This window comes from Carassius carassius, chromosome 6, assembly GCF_963082965.1.
Source record: "Carassius carassius chromosome 6, fCarCar2.1, whole genome shotgun sequence".
Taxonomy (NCBI): Eukaryota; Metazoa; Chordata; class Actinopteri; order Cypriniformes; family Cyprinidae; genus Carassius; species Carassius carassius.
In genome coordinates, this window is record NC_081760.1 from 17,730,992 (window position 1) to 17,754,653 (window position 23,662).

Genomic DNA, 23,662 nt, shown 5'->3' on the forward strand with positions numbered 1-23,662 from the left:
AAAAGCTAAACAAAATATGAATTGTATCAAAGACAATTAAAACATTTTTAACTATAAAAATCTATTTTATTAACTGGAATATCACTGAAATAAGTTGAATTATAAAATTACAAATAAATCTAAAGCGCTATATATATATATAAAATGGATGTCCCAATCAGGCTTTGTGTGCCCCCCATCAGAGTCAATTGAATATTGTGGGGTTTTATAAACAATATTTGATGTTTGCAATAAAATTAAGTACAAAAAAAAACATGTTGTAAGATAGTTTCCAAGGTGACATTTCTCATGTTCATTTTGTTTAACCTGATATGCCAAAATAACTAAAACTGAAATAAAAATGAATACTGTATAGACATCTATATACTAGTGCTGTCAAATGATTAATCGTATCCAAAATAAAAGTTTTTGTTTAGATAATATGGGTGTACTGTGTATATTATGTATATAAATACACACAAATGCATGTATATATTTAAATGTTATGTAATGTTTAAACATTTATATATGATATCAATTATAGTAATATAAATATAAACATAGTAATATTTTCAAAATATAGACTGTTTATTTATATAGACATAAATATACACAGGACACACATTATATAATTAAAAACTTCTATTTTGGATGCAATTAATCGTTTGACAGCACTGAAATAAATGAAATAAAAAATGAAAATAAAAACACAACTTAAAATATTATATATTATTATAGTATATTATAAATACTAAAATAATCTTTTAATCTGTAGTTATTTTGGAGCTTTAGTCTTTTTATTTACTCTCAACAATATTTGCGTATATTATCATGTCTTTGAAATGATCCAGACTGATGGGAGCTGCTCATGATGAGTGACACATTCAGCTGTTGTTTTCATCACGCAGTCATTAATAAAACACTGACGAGGGCAAGTCATTATTTATTTATTAACCTCAAAACCTGATGCATAAAATTAAACAAACATTAATTACAAAAATAACAGCATTGCCGAAGAAACCAGTGAACCTGATTAGTGAGCGTCAGTGACCGAAGCAAACGGCTTGTGACCAATCAAATCACCAGGATAAAGAAACTCCAGTGAAGTCAATCCCATGAAACATGACCGGTGTGCTTCATAATCATCATCATATTTACTTAAACATGCTGTTCTACAGATGAACTATCATCATAATAATCTTGTCAGGAAGCTGATGAAGACGTCATTGGCCCACCCTTTAAATGTCTTCGAAAAGCACAAAAAAACAATTGTTCGTTCATTCATCCATCCATTCAGACCATCATGATTTACTTTCCACTCAAAAAACTTATTAAACCATCATCATCAGTCATGTGAGTTTTTAGGGTTGATTCACACAGAACATGTTTTCATTCGACTGCACTGCCTTTCCATTGTTTTGTGCTTGACCGTTTTTTTCAGCGTCTCATACATGAAACACCGTTCTAAAATTGCAGTGCTCAACTTTTTAAAAGGCCTCGCATGTTTTCCCATTCCACTGCAGCGTCTCGTGTTTTTCAGCACTAACGCTTTCTGTGTGAATGGCCCCTTACACCTGCTGATCATGTGCTCGTGTGAAGGATCATGGGTAATTCACCAGCGGTTCTTTTCAGGTTTCATGTTTCGAGAAACAACAAGAACAAACATCTATTATTTATATCAGGTGTTATTTTATGCCAGCATCACAAACACACACACACACACACACACACACACACACACACACACACACACACACACACACACAGTAATGGTTTTTATACTGAGCTAATATTTTAGAACACACAGATTGTTGAACACACACTCACACACTTATGAAAATGAGCTGAAGTCATAAAATTATATTATTTAAAGCCAATTAAAATGACTACATACACAAAGATAACATTTAGCATGTTTAGAACAAAAGGAACATAATAAAAACATTCAATTAAAACATTATTTTTGAGGACTTTGATGAGGATGTCCATGAGTGAAGGTTTGTCAGAGTAACTGGTTTGTTCAGTTTGTGCTGAACGTCTGAACTCAAGCAATCATCATTCACACAAACACATTCAATCATTCATAACAGACCACACACACACACACACACACACACACACACACACACACACACACACACTAATGCTTCTGCAGCTGACCTCACCACACCGAAACACATACGAGTGACCGCTGCAGCTGACCTCTGACCTTACAACAAACACTCACTCTCACTCCAGTGTGTCCAGCTGCAGTTTGATCACAGTGAAGACTGAGAATGATGATGATGATAAAGACAATCAGATGGTCTGGTATCCGGCGTGTGTCCTCTTCCTGCCGATCAGATACGCGATGAGGATGATCAGCACCAGACCGGCCAGAGATGCTCCCACGATGATGGGGATGAGCATGTTCTCCTGATCCATACGACACTCCTCCGCTACACACACACAAACACACACACACACAGTTTTTTTAAATCAAATTAAAAAAATAACTTATTTTAAAATGTCTACACTTCTGAACAGGCTACACTTGAGCTGCTTATTTAAACAGATAAGAGGCATCTTAAAACCATCTCCAAGATTTATTAAAAACCATAACGTAAACATTGTAAATTACTTAAAGGTGCATCATAAGCAATTGTAAAAATGTGCAGCATTCACTGATTGTGAACGGCTCTAAAATGGCAATCCTGTTGAAAGTGCAACAGCGCTGCAATTGACTTTGAAATGTACAGCACTCCACTAATGAACTGAAGTGTCGCCTTTAAAAGCTTAATAATCAGAACTGTATATCATGGTAACTCTTTTTCCGTTTCCAAATGTAAGACTTCTTCAAATTTCAATGAAGGATTATGCAACACTCCTAAAACAAATGTAAGACTTTTAAATACTTTGTAAGAACTTGCAGAAACCATGCGACTGGTTAGTGATGTCATTCTATTTGATTTGAATTTGATTTCTGTTACACACTGAATTACAACATTTATGAATGTTTCAAACACTTGTCTGTTAGCTCAAACAAACAGATCAGTGTTGTGAGAGTGTCAGTAGCTGCGTTTACATGGAATCCGATTGTAATAAGACTAGAAGCACAATCAGAATAAAAATGTCACATGTAAACACGTCAATCAGATTGAATTGGCTCGATCTGACTAAAATTTCGATCGGATTGTAAGGGGTGGTTTATTCCTTTTTAGCGAGAGGACATGTAAACACTTGATCGGATTGAAAACCGAAACGGGAAAGTAGAAATAGCGTAATGAAGTATGACGCGCGGAACGAGGTGTTCTTCCTGGTGAATAAAATATCATAAGTGTCCTGTCATTATAAATCTCCCCTTTCTTCATACACAATGTGAAGTGGAACACGACCACGTCCCACCAGTCCTCGTTTAAGACTCTCATCAACAGATGACTAGTTTTGAGTGTGGGAAGAGGCACTTTTACAACTTAAAAAAAAATTTTTTTTGCTAAAGTAAAGCAGCACAGCAGTTCATGTGCTGGTCGTCGCCTAATTAGGACCCGAAGTAGATAAATATAACGTGTGCTTTTTAAAACAGTAGCGGTAAATTCTGTATAGAGATCGGGATTGTTGCGTCACATTGCAATGCATTGTGGGAATCGCGGTACGGAAGTAGATGTACTGTATAGTAGGCATTAGGTAACGTTGGTCAGTTGGTCATTAATTTTGATTATTTTGGGGAAAATGGTTCAGAACTGCTGTAATCGGTCGGTCTCATGATCGACAGGGCAAACGCCTCGTGAATCATATTAGTTTTCAACATTTTCCTACTTGGAAAAAAAAACACAAGGTGTCTGAAATCACCAAGAGGCGTCAGATGGCTTGGGTCGCCGCTGTACGGAGGAAAACCATCACCTTCGATAATATTATAATACATAGTTATGATGAGACATGTTGTGTATGGTGTCTCTCTCTCTCTCTCACACACACACACACACACACACACACACACACTCAGACACACATTACGTTTTTGGCCAGTAAGGGAGTCAGTTTAGTGTCTGTATTTTTTGTTTAAAAATTTTCTTTTGACCCAATCCTAAACTTAATTAGCTTTTTGATATTTTTGTGCTGACTGTATTTACAAATTTGAACAACTTGTTTAAAAAATAAAAAAACTGGAACGAACTTCAAAATAGGAAGTTAAGCGTCTTGTTTTGGTGAACGGTGGGTTGTGTCTGAGGTGAATGTTCGTCAATATTATGCCGGATTACAGAACTACCGAATGAAAACCTACCGTTTTGCACCTATGATAGGTGAGTAATTACTCCTGAAGTGTAAGAAACCGGCATAGACAAGCTTCATAGCTCGCAGAATCTGAGAAGTGTGTGTGTGTGTGTGTGTGTGTGTCACCACTGATGCTTGGTTAATGTTAACATTTCCTTCGTGAGAACGATTGTTTTCTCCAAGTTTAATTTGCAGATCCATTTGTGAACTGCAGGTGAGCCTCCAGTGACTTAAAATTTTTTAATTGATCGGAGGTGTAAGCGCTCACTCCACAGACCCGGTAGGAGAAATTATCAGGGAAACTGAGGCTTGGTAAACTTTCATGTGTTCATAGGGATCGATTCCGCCTACAACCTCTTTTTTTTAAGTAGCGTTGTTTGGCTTCATTATTAAGTTTGTCCTTATAGGTATAGGCAACTTTTTTTGTCACGTTCTATAACTTTTTCTGGAGACCGGCTATTATCTTATTACAAACCGGCTTTGCGTTGCCTCTTAAATGGCCGCCGTTACCCACAATGCACCATTCCATAACGGATACCCCCGAGCTCTATATTCATGCAGTGTGCGTATGTCAAAAGAGTAAATCCGATCAGAAGCTTGTGACATGTAAACGCGCACATCAACCCGATCACTTTATTTACCGTTCATGTAAACACTACGCTCGGATTCGTCAATCAGAATGAATTCATTCCGATGGAAGCAAAAAGTGTCCATGTAAACGCACCTAGTGTGTCACCCTTCAGGAATCGGAAGGAATGACTGTCTGACAGTGACTCTGAACATGAAACAGACCGACTGATCATCCGATCACATGACCGCTGGCCAGTACCTGCAGCAAAGCGGTTTGCAGTGACGTTGAAAGGCTGCAGTTGCAGTCTGAAGGTGTTGATGGAGAAGGTGGGCACCACAGCAAGCTTCTGCTCCGCACTGCACATGTACGAGCGGCCCGCGCTGCACTGCAGGAAGTTCAGGGAGCCATTTTCCTCCACAAACCTATCTACAGTAATCATATAAAAAATATAAATTTATTGAGACAAGATGCAAAAATATGTTAAAAAGAATTTAAGCCAATCTGTAGCAAAACAAAGGTAAATATGTATATTTAATGATTAACCAGAGATTTTTATTAAAGACCTATCATTATGGTTTTTAACCCCAGATGTGATTAATAAATGTCAACCATGGGCATAGAATATGCAGGGCAAGTGTTTCCCCCACTATTAATAAATATTAATAAAAAGTAAATCGTTTTTTTTCGTGTAAGTGTTCACACACAGTTTCTCACGGACCAGTGGGAATAAATCTAAATTTAAATTCATAGAGACAAGACAGTCTATGCATGACCTGATGTTTTATTTCTATCCAAAATGAGGCGATGTGAACAGTATAGGGTGCTTGACACTCTCACGCAGTCTATGTTTCATTCATGCTCGAAGCCGGAGGGCACTCACCCACAGAAAGTTAAAAAAATAATCATGGAAGTAATAATTTATGGCCCTTTCCCAAATCGCACCCTAATCCCTCGTGGTCTTCCTCGGAGTCCACACATTCGTGACATAATACCACTTTGACTGTTGGGTAGAAGTGTGATGTGGGGGGCACTTGCCCCTCTGAAAGCTAAAATGGGACACCTTACGGTCTCATGGACTAAACAGACATGTGCACGTGGCAGCCATTGTAAGTTCTAAAGCACCCCAAGTGCACATGATGTGTGCCAGTTGGGACATGGCCGATGATGTAACAGGAAACGCCTTATATGGACAAAGGAATACAGCTATGGCTAGAGCTAAGCTGAATAAAAACCAGAAATTTAATAATAAATAATGTATATGAATAATGCATTGCTAAATGACATTTCATTACAGTACTGACAATTTATTACAGTATAGAAACTATACTTTTTTTTCCTTATCCTGTGATAACACTGGAAAAAAAGTGTTTATAGTATATAAACCAATTATAAAATTGTCATTAGGAAGATACAGGGAAAAAGTTATAGAATGCAAATTATTGGTTATTTTCCTACAGTATATTTGATTTCTTAGCCAATTAAAAAGAGATGAGAAAAAATAAAACCTGTCAATTGGACAAAAATGGTTTTACATTTGACATTTCTGTCCCCCCATTGCTGGAATGATGGCTGTGCCTCTCTTGTCATCGATCACCATCTTTACACTAAAATAAAAAAATCTGAAATGCTGTATATACACTACAAAATGTTGCACTGTTTAATTTCTTTTTTTTCTCCATGGAAGTTACCACCAACTGTTTGTTTTTTTGGGCAAACTATCACTTTAAATTTTGAAAAGTGAATTTAAGACATTTGAATGCTTTTTAAGGATATGTGGACATCTCTATCTGTACGTCAGATATTAATTTAATAGATTTAAATGACTAATAATCCTACTGACTAGTGAACTGAAAATGTACCTGTCATGTCAGGCCAGAAGGCCGAGACATTCACAGCACTCAGATAAAACTTCTGTGTGGTCAGGTTCTGCAGCAACAGATAAAACATGATATGATTATCATCATATTAAGATTACAAGACATTCAGACACACAAACACACACACACACACACACACACACACACACCAGTGTGAAGGTGAAGGTGAGGTTGGTGAGATCCTCAGACAGCACCAGCGTGGCCCTCGGGACCCCACATGACCCCGAGGCTGTGGTTCTGTTGGGCTGCAGGTTCATGACCTCACTGATGGTCTGTGGAGGATCAGATCAAATATCAGCGGCGGTCAAACAGGTAACATCAGCAGGAAGTGACCGTGAGCATTTGTCACCTTGTTCAGAGACTTTGAGTGGTGCGTAATGTTGAGCTGCAGCCCCATGAGCGCCAACAGACATGCAGTGCCATTCCCATTGGTGATGGTGTAGTTTCCACGCTCTGGTGTGGGCAGTGGGACAGGTGATGGAGCAACGGTGGTTCTGGGTGATAGAGTCGGGGCAGCGGTCGTAACCGTCTGATCAGCACTGCAAACACTCTCTACACAAAAAACACATCAAATATATTCAAATAGTGCTTTATACAAATCAGATTCAAAGCAGATTCACAGTGATAAACAGGAAAATAACAGTGTTAATGTTGCAAAATTCATCAATTATGAAACTAATTCCATTTCAGCAGTAAAGCAGCTCTACAGAAGACAATAGTGTCATTCTTCAGATCAATGTAGTTCAGTGACAGTGTCACAAACTAACTAATGCAACACATAACTAACAGCTCCGGAGCACATTTACAAAAGAGACAAATGTATAATTCATGCAGTGTTTTAGTTAAATAAAAAAATAATAAAAAAAATGTTTAACTTTAATGAACATTTTGACATCTGATTGTTTAATGCAATACTGTGTTTTTTAAACTGTGCAAATAGGGAAGTCATAGGCTTGTTACACTCTGGATATTCTCGATATTTCATCTCAAAATTAGGAAGGTCATGATTCAGATGTTTTTGGAAGATCCCCCACCCCTATATACTATCATCAAGTTTATTAGTAATGTAAATTAGCTATACAGTATACACATACATACACACACACACACACACACACAGACACATATATATATAGATAGATAGATATATAGACATGTTTGGCATCGCTGGGAATGCCCACAAAAGAGAGAGATTTTATTTTCAGTTTTCCTTTAAATTTCTAAGTTTTAGTAATTTTGTTATGTGCTTTTGTCATTTTCATTAATTTTATTTCCTTTATTTTATTGTTATTTAACTTCAGTTTATAGTTCAACTTTTATTCCAAGTATTTGCCAAGGCAAAATGTATCTTTTCTTTTTTAGGTTTTTCAGGTTTCATCTTCAGGTTTTTTATCTAATATTTATATTTTATTTTACCTCTATTTCAATTAACAAAGTGTTTTAAAAAAGTTTTAGATACAAATAACAAAACTGTCCTTTATTTGCTGTCCTTACTTTTTAAATAATGCACATTTTTGGTTTGTAAACCTATGCACTATTAGAGCAAGCTTATTTTCCTGCATGAGTCAGGCACTCCATTCACTCCGGCTCTGAGCATCAGTTTACCCAGCAGCCCCCATTAGCAGCCACAAATGAATGAAAGACCAATTTAAAGTTCAACCAGTCTGATTCAAGAATGAAGTTCAAACAATAAATTAAATAACCTGTTCAGCCTGTTCATTGAAAAGAACCAGTTCGAAAGGACAATTCATTTGCACGTAGGAGGACTGCATGATTCATGCAACTGTCTATGCTGGGCAACTTTTGATGTTGGATTAACAAGAACAAGTAAAATAATACGTAATTCAATGTCAACAAGGTCACATGCTACCATTATGTACCGTTTGAGCTGAGGTTTGCTCCGTTCATGTATGCCTCCATGCGAACACCTGAGAAGGTGATGTTGACCTCGTTGCTCAGACTGACGGGCATGGAGCTCAGACACCTGTAAGTGCTGTTCATCCTCGCAGAGATCTCCGACACGTTTGTCATCACCAACACAATTCCTGCAAGAGAAACACCTGTGAGCAGACACTCATCCACCATAGCAACGTGTGTGTGTGTGTGAGAGAGAGAGAGATTCACTTGAGCTGGAGGATTGTGGAAAGGTGGCGGTGTCACTGAGATTGTACTGCAGGCTCATGTTGGTGACCCGGTACAGCGATCCGTCGCTGGAGAACACGAGAGCCAGAGCGTGACCTGCACCGAACGACACCACCAGCTCTGGAGGAACATCACCGGCTCCGCAGGAACTGCTGCTTCCCACCACTGCGGAGGACGGTAGCGCAAAACTCACCACACTCTAACAGAGGGAAAACACAAACATGCTGTATTCATTTGAGAAATGAAAAGTGTGGTGAAAAATGTTCACTGACAACCTTTCCATGACTAAGGCTGATGATACACAGGGTGATTTTTGAGCAATGTTGCTTGGGCACTTTCCCTTTGAGAATGGGTAACAAATGTCTATCTGGATACTTTAGATCAGTCGTGGGCCCTGTGTCTCACCTGGTTGCCTGTTGACGGCAACATTGCCCAAAGTTGCCCCCTGTATCAGCAGCATAAGACAAAATAATGAGAGACAACAGTGAAATCATGAAACACTGATTTTTTTAAAACATGAATAAAAAAAAGACTTAAAAAATGATAAATACTTCACCAAAATCTCTTAACATTTTCTTCAACAAAAAGGAAAACAATCAAAAAAAATTTAACTGCTTATCTATGAGTTTTCATGCTTCAGATTGCAAGATGTCAAAAGTTTAAATCCTCTTAAAAGGATACATTTTCTGCCCAGAGTTTAACTTACTGTTCATAATCTAGCAACCATAAAATTATTGGAATCAATTATCAGGAATTTCACTGCTTGAGCTTTCGAGTTTTACTGTTTTTTTATAATGTATAGAATCCGTTATTTATAGTTATAATTTAATTAAGGAATCTAGACTAGTGTAAATAAAATAATATCTTGAATGATGATAATCATGATCAGTAATCACAATTACTAAATTATTTTGATAATCAGTTTAACCATTATAAAAAGCATAACTAAATTGGAGTTTTTAAATGTAAGTTTTCATTGACTAAAACTAGAACATTCCCTGACTATATATATTAGAGGCCATTTGACAGTTGCTTTTACTGATACGATAACAAGGTAGGACCACACTGGCCAATAACCGATTAATCAAATTTATTACAAAATATAAATAAATAAATAATAAATCTAATAAATATGAAATATTATTTGTACACTTTTCATTAATGTTAGTTCATAGTTCATTCACTTATGTTAATAGATGCATATATAATATTACATTACTAACTGTTGAAATTAACACACTGTAACAAGGAACAATACTTCTACAACTTTTATTATTAGACCTTAGATAATGTTACAAACCAAATCTTATTGTAAACTGTTACGATTTCATGTCAGGCATTGACATCCTGGCTATTTTTAAATATCTACAATTGGAATCACATACGTATGTATATTGGATGTATACTTTGACTGTTTGTTGGCTTGTGCTTGTATTTTAGAACACTTGATGATTATCTAAATAAAAATAACATATGCCAGTCACACACTGGACAAAATGCATTGTGTCGCATCTAGGACAATGCCCTATATATATATTAGCAAAAAAAAAAAGTAAGATTTTCATTTTGGCCCTAGTATGACGTTGTTCCACTCAAGTCAGACAGTGTCTCCCAGGTCCACATGTGAAGAAAAATATAATTACAGGGTCACAAATAAGCATATCTGTTTTAACAAATATGTATTTTTCCCTTTCCTTTCCTTTCCTTACTTAAGTACTGATGTGACGTGTAGGCCAAGTATAACCCGTACTTAGAATTTGTGCTCTGCATTTAAACTATCCAAGTGCCCACACACAGCAATGAGTAATGAACACACACATGAACACACTCTCAAAGCAGTGGGTGGAAATAAGCGCTGTTCATTCACTCTGATATGGCATGCAATAGACATACGGCCGAAAATTATTTCAAAACCTTTATAAATGAAAAAAAAAAAAAAAAAACACACTCAAATATATATATATATATATAGGGTGCTTCAAAAAAATTGTATGTTTTTGTGTGTGTGTTTGTGTGTCGGGCGTGTCTGCATGTGTGTGTGTGTGTGTGTGTGTATGTGTGTTTGGTACCGTTCCATTGGTGGTGTTGTAGGAGATGCTGAAGTTGGCGCTGAGTTCAGCTTTAATGCAGGTGGAGTTTCCATCAGTCACCTCAAACGACACAGCATGAGCCGCAAACACACACCCTGAAACACAACCATCATCATCATCATCATCATCATCACAGGATGTGAATGAGTTGTGACCCTCAGTGTCCACTAGAGAGTGCTGTCACACTGCCGTCTGCTGAACTGTCTATGGTTCATCAAAGTTCACATCAGATCACAATCGCAGCACCATAACACACTGCATTCATGCTGAACCAGAAACATTTCACACTGATATCAAAGCTCCCATTGATACTGGAGCATCTGTTGCTTCCCATGATTCACTTCTACAACAAAGAAGATCTCTTGTGAAGATGGCAGTGGACTTCAGGAGAAACCCCTCAGCACTCCCCCCACTGAACATCATGAACAGCATACACTCATTCAGGTTTCTGGGCTCTACCATCTCTCAGGACCTGAAGTGGGACACTCACATTGAAAGAAGCCCAGCAGAGGTTGTGCTTCATTTGTCAACTGAAGTAGTTCAATCTGCCACAGGTGCAGATGACACAGTTTAACTCAGCTGTTATTAACTCGGTTCTGTGCACTATTATGCGCATTATAACTGTCTGGTTTGGGTCAGCCAGCAAATCAGATATAAGAAGACTGCAACAGACTGTTAGGACAGCAGAGAGGATAACTGGTGGTCACCTGCCCAACCTTCATGACCTGTACATATACAGAATAAAAAAAAAAAGTGGGTAACATCATCACAGATCACTCTCAACCACAGCTTTTTTTGCACTTCTACCCTCAAGCAGATGCTACAGATCTCAGTGCACTAGAACATCTAGGCATAACAAGTTTTTTCCCATGTCATCTCCACCTTAAATAGCTAGCACACCAACTACAACCTGTTTTTTATAACCCGTAATCCAGTACTCTTATGGTGTTTATGCAACCTGAGAATAAGGCAAATTATTACTTATGTAAATACTTATTTTTATTTGTACAGTTGTATATATAGTATATTATACACGCATCTGTACATAAACCATCTGATCTATATGTGTATTGCTTTATTGCTTTTATTTTTATTCATCTTATTTAAATGTTCTTTCTATTCTCTTGTGTTATATATGTAAGTATCCATTTAACCAGAGCTCCTGGAAACCACAACAAACTCCTTGTGTGGTTGTGCACACTTGGGAGCTCATTCTGATTCTAAACCAGATCTGACATTTATCAAACATTCACAGGGATCTTTGATCCAACCAATCACATCAGTGCCATAATTCTCTTCATCAAATCATCTTTGCATTCCGCTCCTGATCTGCGGCTGTTTACCACAAACACAACATTTATCCATTATTTTGATTTCAGATCCAAACGTTGTTTCTGAAAATGCCTTTTCAGCATTGTGATTCTATTTTATCACAGTACAGTAATACAATCTTTCATAGACATGTTCACATTTAAACTCAATAAATATATATTTGTTGTCCTTCCTCCACAAGTGCCATCTTTTAATTGCCTTGTTTATCTAAGTGCATTTTTCCTGGTTTTAAATCTAGCCAAAAAGCAAAGTGTTGACTGTGAAACAGTAGACTTTAATTATATGCATTTATTGTATAATTACTAAATTTTTAATAATAAACTATTTCATGTTAATTTCTTGTATAGTTTTCTTTTGTTTATTGTTTATACAGATTTGACTAATCTTGAGTTAAGATGCATAAAAAAATTTGTTTTATTAACAACAGTAACAGGTGAAAAATCTACTTTTTATACACAGAAAATGTATATATTCCACTCTTATTAAATGTACCATTATTTTCTAGCATATGGAACAGATCAACTTCAGTGATTATGTAATAGCAAATTGAAGAAAAGTTTGTGACTTTTCTTACTTCATACAGAAAAGTGTAAAATTCTGACAAAATCAGATTATTTGATATTTTATAATAGTGATTTTATAATTTCAAAATATAAAGAAAAATAAATGAATGACTTATAAGCCAATAAGTGCTCCTCTGCTGCTGTCTACTGCCTATAATTGTGATTTGATGTATTTTAAAATTTTACATAAGTGTTTGTTTACCACAAAGTATATTTTGTTCATCCCATTAAAAATAAAATTGAAACAGGATATTTTAAGAGTTTTAAAATGCTGGAAATACTTGTGAGAAATGCTTGAATGTCATTGAAAAGTGCTTGAATTTCTCTCTCAAAAGGTTGTACAAACCCTGAAATAAACGATGTATTGGATGCATTTGACTATTTCTACCACAACACCATGGTTTCAAGTTAGCGTTACCGCTTCTGGTTTCCTGATGTATGTCAGCGCGATTTTTTATTAAAAAAAAAAAAAAAGATAATTCTCTAAGATTTCTAAGCGTTTTGAAAAATGGGGACATGGGTTATGTCCTCATAAGTCACCTTCTCCTTGTAATACCTGTGTCATACCCATGTTATTATACAGAGCTGTGTCCTGATATGTCACAAAAACAAGAACACACACACACACACACACACACACTATCTCTGACTATTAAGTGAAAAATGATTCAAAGAAGCTGATGAGATATCACTTGGTTCCTTGTGAGTCACGTGTATGATGAACATCTGCAGCTAACTCAACATCATGACAGCTGCTTACATCTCCATGAGCCCTAGTGTTTACTGCAGTGCGCTATATTCACATGAAGACTGAGTGAGGTACAGATTAATAAAGTGACCTCAGTGTCACTGCTGCTTGTTTTCTAGGGTTGTGCCGATAGACAAAAGTATTGTGTACCGATTATAGCAGATGTCTTTGTTGATATTCAAGGCAATATTAGGCTAATTCTCCTATTAATGTATTTTCTCATTTCCATGCCCTGAAACGTGACCCTGAACAAAACGAACTGTGATTGGTTGTTTTTCAAAATGGCCTCATTTGCGGGCCTTGGCCAAATAAAGCTGCCATAGATTCTAGACCTTCAGCCATCAGTCTGAAGGTCTGGCTACATGAGACTTTTGCGTAACTTGTCAGTGAACTACGGGCCGTGGTGTAGTCCTAAAGAAAAAAGTGGTTTACTATTACCCAGTTGCCCCCCAAACCCCCCTGACCCACCACAACCACCACAAAAAAACAACAACACCACACATTTTATTGTTGTTGGTTTATTAATAATTTAAATAGTAATTTAGTAATAGCAATACAGTACACTTTAAATTTGATCAAAAGATTATTTTTCAAGTAGTCTACTCTACAAGCATGACTTCCAGGTTGTTCCAGTCCATCTGTCGATGCATTATTACAGTTCTTTATAATTTCAACATGTTTCTTTGGAATTATATTCATTTTGAAATGTGCTTTAGAAACACATCTGAATTTTATGTTTTTTATTTTTATGTTCATCTTAATTTTATGTTTTATTTTATGCTTTTATACACTGATTGTATTATTTAGGAAGGGAATTATACTTCCTGCAAGGGGATTTTTCAGCATGTAGGCAGGACTAGACTGGGGTTCAAATTCGGCACTGGACATATCCAGCCCACGAGTTCCCCCATGAATGTTCTGCTGGATCCTGTCATCCTTTCCTCACCCTCAAGTGACTGCAAACCTGTATGACTTACTTTCTTCTGTGGAACACAAAGGAAGACATTTTGTAGAATGTTTCTGTAGAATGTACGATATCTACTGTATGGACAAAAATGTCTTGAATTTCTCAAATTATCTTCTTTTTTTTATGTTCCACAGTAGAAAGAAATTTTATACAGGTTTGGAATGACATGATGTTGAGTAAATGGTTATTTTCATTTTTGGGTGAACTATCCCTTTAATGACATTATTATTTGAAAATAATACATACCTAATTTTTAAAAGACACTGATAGGCCATTTATATTTAATCGGGCACTTACATAATTAATTACAAAATTAATTACATAATTTTATTTCTATTAAAATTAATTAGAACTAAACATCTAAACAGAGACGTTCTTGCTTAAAATTATGCCTATTAGTAAGATGGGTGGTCACTAGAAGTAAAACAATGGTAAATTACTATGGTGCTGAATTGACAAGCCTATGTAGGCCTGTTGGCGTTTTCCAGTTTACCTCTTCATGCAGATTTCATTATTGTGGCTGTTTTCAGCCAGAATCACTAAAGAGCCTTTAATGTTCTCATATACTGTATCATACGCCACGACTATAACAATAATTCTGTGTCACGTCTGAAGAAGCAACTTGCGTTGTTTATCACTTTACACCATGGCGCAAACGCAGCACTGTGGGGGAGACTCTGCTTTTGCACTCGGCTGCCAGATGCATTGTGTAGCGCCCCTTACCACTTTTTGCATTATTCGCTTTTTGCAGTTTGGTGTAATTTAAAAACAGTTCCTAATGCGGGGGAGGTCTCCCTCACTTCAGCGAATGGCTCTCAACTAGTGTTGCCAAACCCCTCCCTCAGAAAATCTCTAGAACCATCCTCAAAAGTCTTTCTTTACAAATGATGACAGCACAAAAATATAACAACAGATTAAGTGTAACAAAATTCTGAAGTGAAATTAGGAAATGCTTGTGTTCTGCAAGCACATCAAACATGATGGAAATTTGCTAATTTTAGCTTGTCATCTTTTCATTTATTGCTTAATATTGTATATTAGACAAAATGTTGATTTTATATAACGTTGTGCTTGCAAATTTGGGTAAGGTGGTTCTAATTTGTACATAACTGTATTCTGAGAGAAGTTTTTCTTTACTAGTGTTGCTGTTTTGTTTCTTTAATGTTGGCTCTATTTTGGATTGCTACTAGGGCTGGGATAAACGATTATTTTTTAAACGATTAATCTAGTGATTATTTTTTCGATGCATCGATTAAACTAACGATTAATTTTTCCAGACTGATTCGATTTCGATTAACTCCCCATTAATTGACTACTAACAATTTATACATGTTGATTTACATATCTGAATGAAAAAAACATGAATTCCTTAACATTGCAATATATGTTTATTGCTCTTAAAAATACAAAATAAAAGACTGACTAAGAATGCATTACTTTGCACTTGTATAGAGATAGCATTCAATAAAACCCTGAAGCCTTGAAAACACATTGCTTACTGAAACAAGCTTACTGAACACATAGGGCCTAGCTTACTGAAAAAAAGTTCTTCTTTCAGATGAAAATAGCAACAACTTGATGTCTAGCATTCAATAAAAAAGTTCACCCAAAATACTTGTTTAGAGCAATTGAAAGAATACAGTAACCAATGTAAACTTTAATGCTTTAAGCTAATACAGAGAGTGCTTTTCCAAAAAAAAAAAAAATTAACAGTGGGAGCCAGCAGCCTGTCATGTAGAAAAAAAAAATCTCAGAATGCTCCACGTGAAACTTTGGCGTTCCGCCCTTTTTCTATCGTGTCTAATGATTTTGGTTAATATGCACGAGGGAGAGAGAGAGCAAGAAGTGCTCGTGTAGTTTGAAGACTGTGAGTGCGCGCGCACAGCCGGGGCTCTCTCTCGTACGCGCCCTGTCAGGCCCAGCACAGTCATTCTATTCTACATCACTCACCGATCAAATAAGGCTTTGACAGCCGCCAAAAAAAGATCAATGCAGAAAAACCCCTGGATTGGTTATATAACGTTGGACAGAATGTTGATCCGGCCATCGCGTATATTCAGCGCACATAAGGTAAACGTTTTGCAAACGTTTTTTAGCGAAATAAAAACAGGTCGACGAATCGATGCGCATATTTTGCGTCGACGTATTTTTTGCGTCGACGTCATCGATGACCTCGACGCGTTGTCCCAGCCCTAATTGCTACGATCCAAGTTAGCTTGATAGAATAAGTTACACGATAGAATATGCAGTAAGAATATTTCCTGTTCAAATTTTTTCTGTTGTTGGCTTGTATTGTAATGTTACTACATCTAGTACAGTAGGCTAATGAACATTTTATTTCGGTGGAGATTTTTTTGTTGTTGAGATTTTTTGAGTTAAGTTTTTACGTGCCCAAAGACTGTCCATTTTGACTGGCAAGCATGTTTACGTGTCAGTTATATGGACAGCAATGCCATACTCCAGAGGCCTATGTGAAGCAAATGAGGATTCACAGCAATACCCCTTACTTGTTTCTTCATTGTTGCAGCCAGGACTGTAACAGGAAATTTGCAAAATTAGCAGCTTTGAAATCACATCTTTATAGACACCACAATGAGTGTGTCGTGGGGCCAACATCACATTTGTGCCCTGCAGTAGACCTTGCATTACATGTTGACTTGTGTAGTGCCAAATAAGTTACACTTACTCAGTTTTATTTTTATTTTGGACGATTTGGAGTTGGAGGAGAAAATGAGATGGTAGTTCTTCGACCTACCCTAACTGTGTTTACCAGGATTACACTGAGTACGCATTCGCATCGCATCGCATCGCTAGACAAGACTAGCATTTGAAATAAAAAAATATATAAATTTGTATTTTATTTTAGAAAATGACAGATTGATTCACTAGATAAGACCCTTTTTCCTAAGTTGGGATCGTTTAGAGCCCTTTGAAGCTGCACTGAAACTACATTTTGGAAGATCAAACTCATGGGCACCATTGAAGTCCACTATATGGAGATTCCTGATCCCCCCCCCCCCCCCCAAAAAAAAACAAACAAACAAACAAAACATTTCTTTTCGAGTGAAGAAAGAAAGGTATGAACATCTTGGATGACAACGGGGTAAGTACATTATCTGTAAATATTTGTTCTGAAACTGAACTACTCCTTTAAAGCTTCTACAGTAAGTACAGGTCACCTCTACTTTTCCTATTTAATAGACTTATACAAACGTATACTTATAAATAGACTTATACTTTAATAGACCTACAAAATCATCTTCCCCTACACCAATAGTCGGCTCGCCTTCAGTCCTTCCTTGCTCCAGTGCATCAAGTGGACTCTCAAATAAAAAATCTAGCAGCTCTGAAGACTGTGGTCCATCCTCCCAAATCAAAAAACATGGCCAGAAACATTTCAGATTCCTTGGACTGCAATGGTTATGGACATTCATTCAGCAGTGGCTGATGGCAAGAGACCTTCACCGGCAGCACGGCGACAAATGGCCAACACGCGGAAAATGTGTCAGTCTGCCAAAATATCCTCAAAGTTTTGCTGATCTCCATGATAATGGTCAGGTACTAGGAAATGGTTATACCTCACTGTTAATTCAAATTAAAAACCGAACTGAAAATCTGAACCGCACCACCAGCTTTCACAAACACCGTTCATCTGGTGATGGACTAAAGAGAGGGCCTACTGATACATATGGCTGCACCAGATTCCAGCCTTATCTCCCACCAGAGGACACCGATGAAACCTTAGAGCAGAAACGTCAGCAGCTGGAGATATACCATACAGGTGGAATATCTGACGGTAGAAAATTAATGTTATGTGACTGCCTGACATTGTTTTTTCTTTGGAATATTTTAGGTGAAAAACGTACTCGGTTACTAAACGTAACCTCGGTTCTCTCTAGAAGAGCGAACGAGTACTGCGTCTTAGCTAAGACGCTACGGGAAAAGTCTCTTTTCACGAAATACTGAAGCAAAAAATTATCCTTAATTTTGTATTTTTGTAAAGCGCATTTGCAGCAGTACACAGCCACAGGCGAGACGGCTCGTTCGCTCATTGGCTTGTTCTGCGGCAACTGCACAGCCTATCGAGCGCGGGCTGATGCAACATCAGACCAATAAGGGCGCTTCGCGCCCTTCTTGCCACTTCCCGCCGAAACGGGTGTGGCCCAACCTATAAAAGGAGCTCGAAAAGGCTGACTCACCTGATTTATTTCATCGCCGAAGCGAACCAGAGTGAATCGTGCGCACGGCAGAGAACGCAGTACTCGTTCGCTCTTCTAGAGAGAACCGAGGTTACGTTTAGTAACCGAGTACGTTCTCTTACGAGAGCTCTCTCGTACTGCGTCTTAGCTAAGACGCTACGGGAACCCAATGTAAAACGCCGTGCGCGCAGGGATCACACACCAATAAACCTGAAGCAACGCCCAGGATTTACAGTGCACAGTCACCTGAGGGACTCACAGAGAGTCCAGGACAGAAAAGGGAAAAAGCCCTCCGTCCCATATCTAGCAGCATCCGTAGATGCGGCAATATGACGTCACACAGCCGAGGCAAGGCCTGACCAATGTGGCAATGCGGGTCTTACGCAATACTGCCCATATAACAGTCGGCAGCGCATAGCGCTCGTGAACTCAGAATTCCCCTCAGGGCCCTGATTCGCCTATACCGACAGCAGCCTTGCTTGCAAGGCGGGAACCTCCAGGTTATAGAACCTGATAAATGTAGACGGCGAGGCCCAACCTGCCGCCATACATATATCCTGCAAGGAGATCCCAGTAGACCACGCCCACGACGAGGCGATGCCTCTTGTGGAGTGTGCTCTGACGCCCAACGGGCACTGAAGGCCCCTGGAAGCGTAAGCTAACGCTATGGCGTCAACTATCCATCTGGATAGAGTCTGTCTCGAAACAGCCATTCCCTTGGAACGCCCACCGAACGAGACAAATAGCTGCTCCGTCTGCCGAAAGGCAGCAGAGCGAGACACATAAGCTCTTAAAACCCTGACAGGGCAAAGAAGACTCGAGTCTCCATCCTCCCCTGACACCGGCAGGGCAGACAGGGCAATAACCTGAGCCCGAAACGGTGTGTTGAGGGATTTCGGCACATAACCGTGCCTAGGTTTGAGTATGACTCTTGAGTCATTGGGCCCAAACTCCAAGCACGACTGGCTCACCGAGAGCGCGTGCAAATCACCCACACACTTCACAGAAGCGAGAGCCAACAAGAATACTGTCTTGAACGACAGATGCTGAAGGCTAATCGATTGGATAGGCTTGAAAGGGGGACCTTTCAAGGCCTCCAAAACCGCCGCGAGGTCCCACATAGGGACTGACGGAGGTCTGGGAGGATTCAGCCTCCTAGCTCCTCTGAGGAACCGGATGACTAAATCATTCCTTCCTATTGACTGACCGGACGCCGTTTCAGAAAACGCCGCGATGGCAGCCACATAAACTTTGAGCGTGGATGGGGCTCTGCCCTTATCCAACAGCTCCTGAAGGAAGGAGAGGACCTCCGTCACCTCACAACTAAGGGGTGAATAACCTCGAGCTGTGCACCAGCTGGAGAACACCGACCACTTCGAGGCATACAGACGTCGTGTCGACGGAGCTCTAGCCTGAGTGATGGTATTTAGCACTCTCACTGCGAGATCAGCGGGTAACCATTGAGTGCCCATACATAGAGGGACCACAACTCCGGTTGAGGGTGCCAAATCGAGCCCCTGGCCTGCGAGAGGAGGTCTCTCCTCAATGGTACCGGCCACGGGGCGACATCTGCTAACTGCATCAAATCTGGGAACCATGGTTGGTTCTTCCAAAGAGGTGCTACAAGCAGTATTGAACATCTCGTTTCTCTCACCCGTTCTATCACCTGCGGAAGGAGGGAGACGGGAGGGAACGCATAAAGCGGGCAGCACGGCCATCTCCGTGACAGCGCGCTTTCGTTCTTGGAAAAGAACGCGGGGCAGTGAGCGTCTTCGTGGGACGCAAAGAGGTCCACCTCCGCCATGCCAAATCTCTGCCACAACAGCCGGACTGTTTGCGGGTGTAGAGACCATTCGCCCGTAGGAACATTGCCTCTGGACAGCCTGTCTGGACCCAGATTCTGCAGTCCAGGCACATGCACTGCTCTCAGCGAGCACACGTTGCGCTGAGCCCAAATCAGGAGGCGTTCCGTCAGCCTGCACAGGTTTCGGGACCCGAGACCGACCTGGCGATTTATGTAGGACACCACGGACATGTTGTCCGAACGGACTATGACGTAGTGATCCTTGATATGGGGACAAAAGCGCGTCAGCGCGTTCTCCACTGCCAGCATTTCCAGGCAGTTGATATGATGGAGCTTTTCCCATTCTGACCATAGGCCAAAGGACGGTCTGCCTTCGAGCAGCGCTCCCCATCCCAAAGTGGAGGCGGCCGTCGACACCATTTTCACACTCGGGGAAGTCCCCAGGCTTACACCTGATCGGTACCAGCCGTTCGCTGTCCAAGGTGCTAGAGCCGCAACACAGCTCTGATCGACCTTGAAATGCAGCCGGCCAGACGCCCACGCTCTGCGCGGCACCCGAGCCTTCAGCCAGAACTGCAGGGGGCGCATGCGGAGCAGGCCCAGCCGCAGAACCGGAGATGCTGAGGCCATGAAACCCAGCATCTTTTGACAGTGTTTGAGCGACACAGTCGCGCCACAGCGGAAAGAACTCGCTGCACGCTGAATGCCCATCGCGCGCTGTGGTGACAGCCGCGCCATCATGGAACACGAGTTCAGAACTATACCCAGAAACAGGATCGTCTGACTGGGGTTCAGCGAACTCTTCACCCAATTGACACTGAGGCCGAGCTTCTCGAGGTGATCGAGTAAAACGGCTCTGTGGTCCATGAGCTCCGCTCATGATCGGGCCAGAACCAGCCAGTCGTCCAAATAATTCAGCACTCGTGTGCCTCTGAGTCTAAGAGGAGCGAGCGCTGCATCCATGCACCTCGTAAACGTACGAGGAGCTACGGACAAGCCGAATGGCAGGACTGCAAACTGGTATGCCTGGCCCTCGAAGGCGAATCTCAAATATCGCCTGTGGTTTGACGCTATCTGTATTTGAAAATACGCGTCCTTCAGATCTATTGACATGAACCAGTCCCCTCTGCGAATCTGCGCGAGGAGCTTCCTGGTCGTGAGCATTTTGAAACTGCGTTTCATCAATGCCTGTTCAGCTGTCTTAGATCCAGTATGGGCCGGAGACCCCCGTCTCTCTTGGGCACCAGAAAGTATCTGCTGTACAGCCCCCCCTCGCTTTGAGACACAGGCTCTACAGCCCCTTTTCTCAACAATTTTGATATTTCGGCCCGAAGTATGTGTGCTACTTCTGTTTTGACCGTAGTTTCGACGCGCGCTGAAAAGCACGGTGGGCGTCGAGAAAACTGTAGCGTGTAGCCTCTCTTTATAATGCCTAGCACCCAATCCGAAACCCCTGGAAGCACTGACCATGCATTTGCATGAATGGCTAAGGGCTGGATGCGAAACGCGCTCTGTTGACTGGGCAACGGCGGCGCTCGAGTGTGCTGCGCATCTGAGGCGGGGAGCGCGCTGATCACAGCGGGCAGATCGCTCTTCCTCGACCCCGTTCCGGCGCTTAACCGACTGGAGGGAGGCTGAGCGGGTCCCGTGGGACTCGACATATCTGCGAGTAACCGTGGGCTGCATGTGTGCACTTTTACCACTTTAAACTCGCTGTCTGCCTGTGCAGAATGTACGTGCACGGGCCTCGTTTTTACAGAAGCCCCGCGCCGTATGTGACATAGTGTATGTGGGCACTGGGAAGTGGGCACGTTTACTATGCGGCGCGCTCGACCGATCTGTGTCGATCTTATGTGCGCTAGCCCTGTGTGCAGGGCTGTGCTTATATGTGGAGATGGGCACTGGGTAGTGGGCATCGTCACTGCATTTATAGCACCATCGGCCGTGGCCGGACGAGCATGCACGGGTTTCGTTTTTACAGAAACCACATGACGCGTGTGACATAGTAATTGTGGGCACTGAGGGGTGGGCACGTTTACTATGCAGTGTGCGCGACCGACTTGAGTCGACATTATGGGCGCAGGCCCTGTGTGCAGGGCTGTGCTTACATGTGGAGATGGGCACTGAGGAGTGGGCATCGTCACTACATTTATAGCACCATCGGCCGTGGCCGGACGAACGTGCACGGGTTTGGTTTTTACAGAAACCACATGACGCGTGTGACATAGTGATTGTGGGCACTGAGGAGTGGGCACGTCTACTATGTAGTGCGCGTGATCGACTTGAGTCGCTTTTATAGGCGCGAGCCCTGTGTGAAGGGCTGTGCTTATATGCGGAGATGGGCACTGAGCAGTGGGCATCGTCACTACATTTATAGCACCATCGGCCGTGGCCGGGACACCAGAAATTACACCTTTTTCGGGAAATATCTGGGTAGCCGTGATAACGGTTTTCGTGTGCAGGCAAGCGGGCAACCGTACAGGCTTGCGCATTGCAAACAACGCTGAAATAGTCACAATCTCTGGAAACTGAAACAGCGGCGCGCTTAGGTGAGAGCCCGGCCGCAGCGGAACTCGTACACTGGCGCTTCGATGAAGCAGCCATCGTGTGTAGTGCCGACGCAGCGTCATGCAGCATGCGTAGATGGCTTTCCCAGGATGGCTTCGGGGCTCCCGGCCTCACCGTAATCCTCTGCCGCGGTCCCCGCGGCGCGGGGCGACGGCCAGTAGAGCGAGAACGGGGGTCTCGAGCTGCGTTGCTGAAGCTGTTGTGATAACGGCTTTTGTGTGCAGGCAAGCGGGCAACTGTGCAGGCTTGCGCATTGCAGAAAACGCTGAGACAGTCACAATTCCTGGAACTGAAACAGCGGCGCGCTTGGGTGAGAGCTCGGCCACAGCGGAACTCGTACACCTGCGCTTCGATGAAGCAGCCATCGTTAGTAGCGCCGACGCAGCGTCACACAGGAGGCTTTAGATGGCAACACCGCTTTTGCCGCCGTCCAGCAGAGGGCGGACAAAGGTGCGTCGCTATCGCCTGTTCCACCGGCGGAAGTGAGTGGTAGTTCCTGTTTTTAGCATCATCAGTGTGGAGAATGCTAGTGAGACAGACGAACGAGTTCGTGCTGAATATGGAGCGTTCC

At 41.0% G+C, this 23,662-nt stretch overlaps 1 protein-coding gene across 1 annotated transcript in view; it reads right to left on the reverse strand.

The window, feature by feature from the left end:
• Nucleotides 1-910: 910 nt before the first annotated feature.
• The window catches only part of lamp1a (lysosomal associated membrane protein 1a), a 28,632-nt gene continuing 5,880 nt past the window's right edge, over nucleotides 911-23,662 (reverse strand). Inside the window, exons 2-9 of the mRNA XM_059552327.1 lie at nucleotides 10,890-11,005; nucleotides 8,803-9,019; nucleotides 8,559-8,723; nucleotides 7,028-7,230; nucleotides 6,828-6,950; nucleotides 6,661-6,727; nucleotides 5,060-5,227; nucleotides 911-2,417 (exon numbers count right to left, since the gene is read on the reverse strand). Of these exons, the coding sequence (XP_059408310.1) occupies nucleotides 2,278-2,417; nucleotides 5,060-5,227; nucleotides 6,661-6,727; nucleotides 6,828-6,950; nucleotides 7,028-7,230; nucleotides 8,559-8,723; nucleotides 8,803-9,019; nucleotides 10,890-11,005 (1,199 nt within the window). The 3' untranslated portion in view covers nucleotides 911-2,277. The remainder of the gene's footprint in view (nucleotides 2,418-5,059; nucleotides 5,228-6,660; nucleotides 6,728-6,827; nucleotides 6,951-7,027; nucleotides 7,231-8,558; nucleotides 8,724-8,802; nucleotides 9,020-10,889; nucleotides 11,006-23,662) is intronic.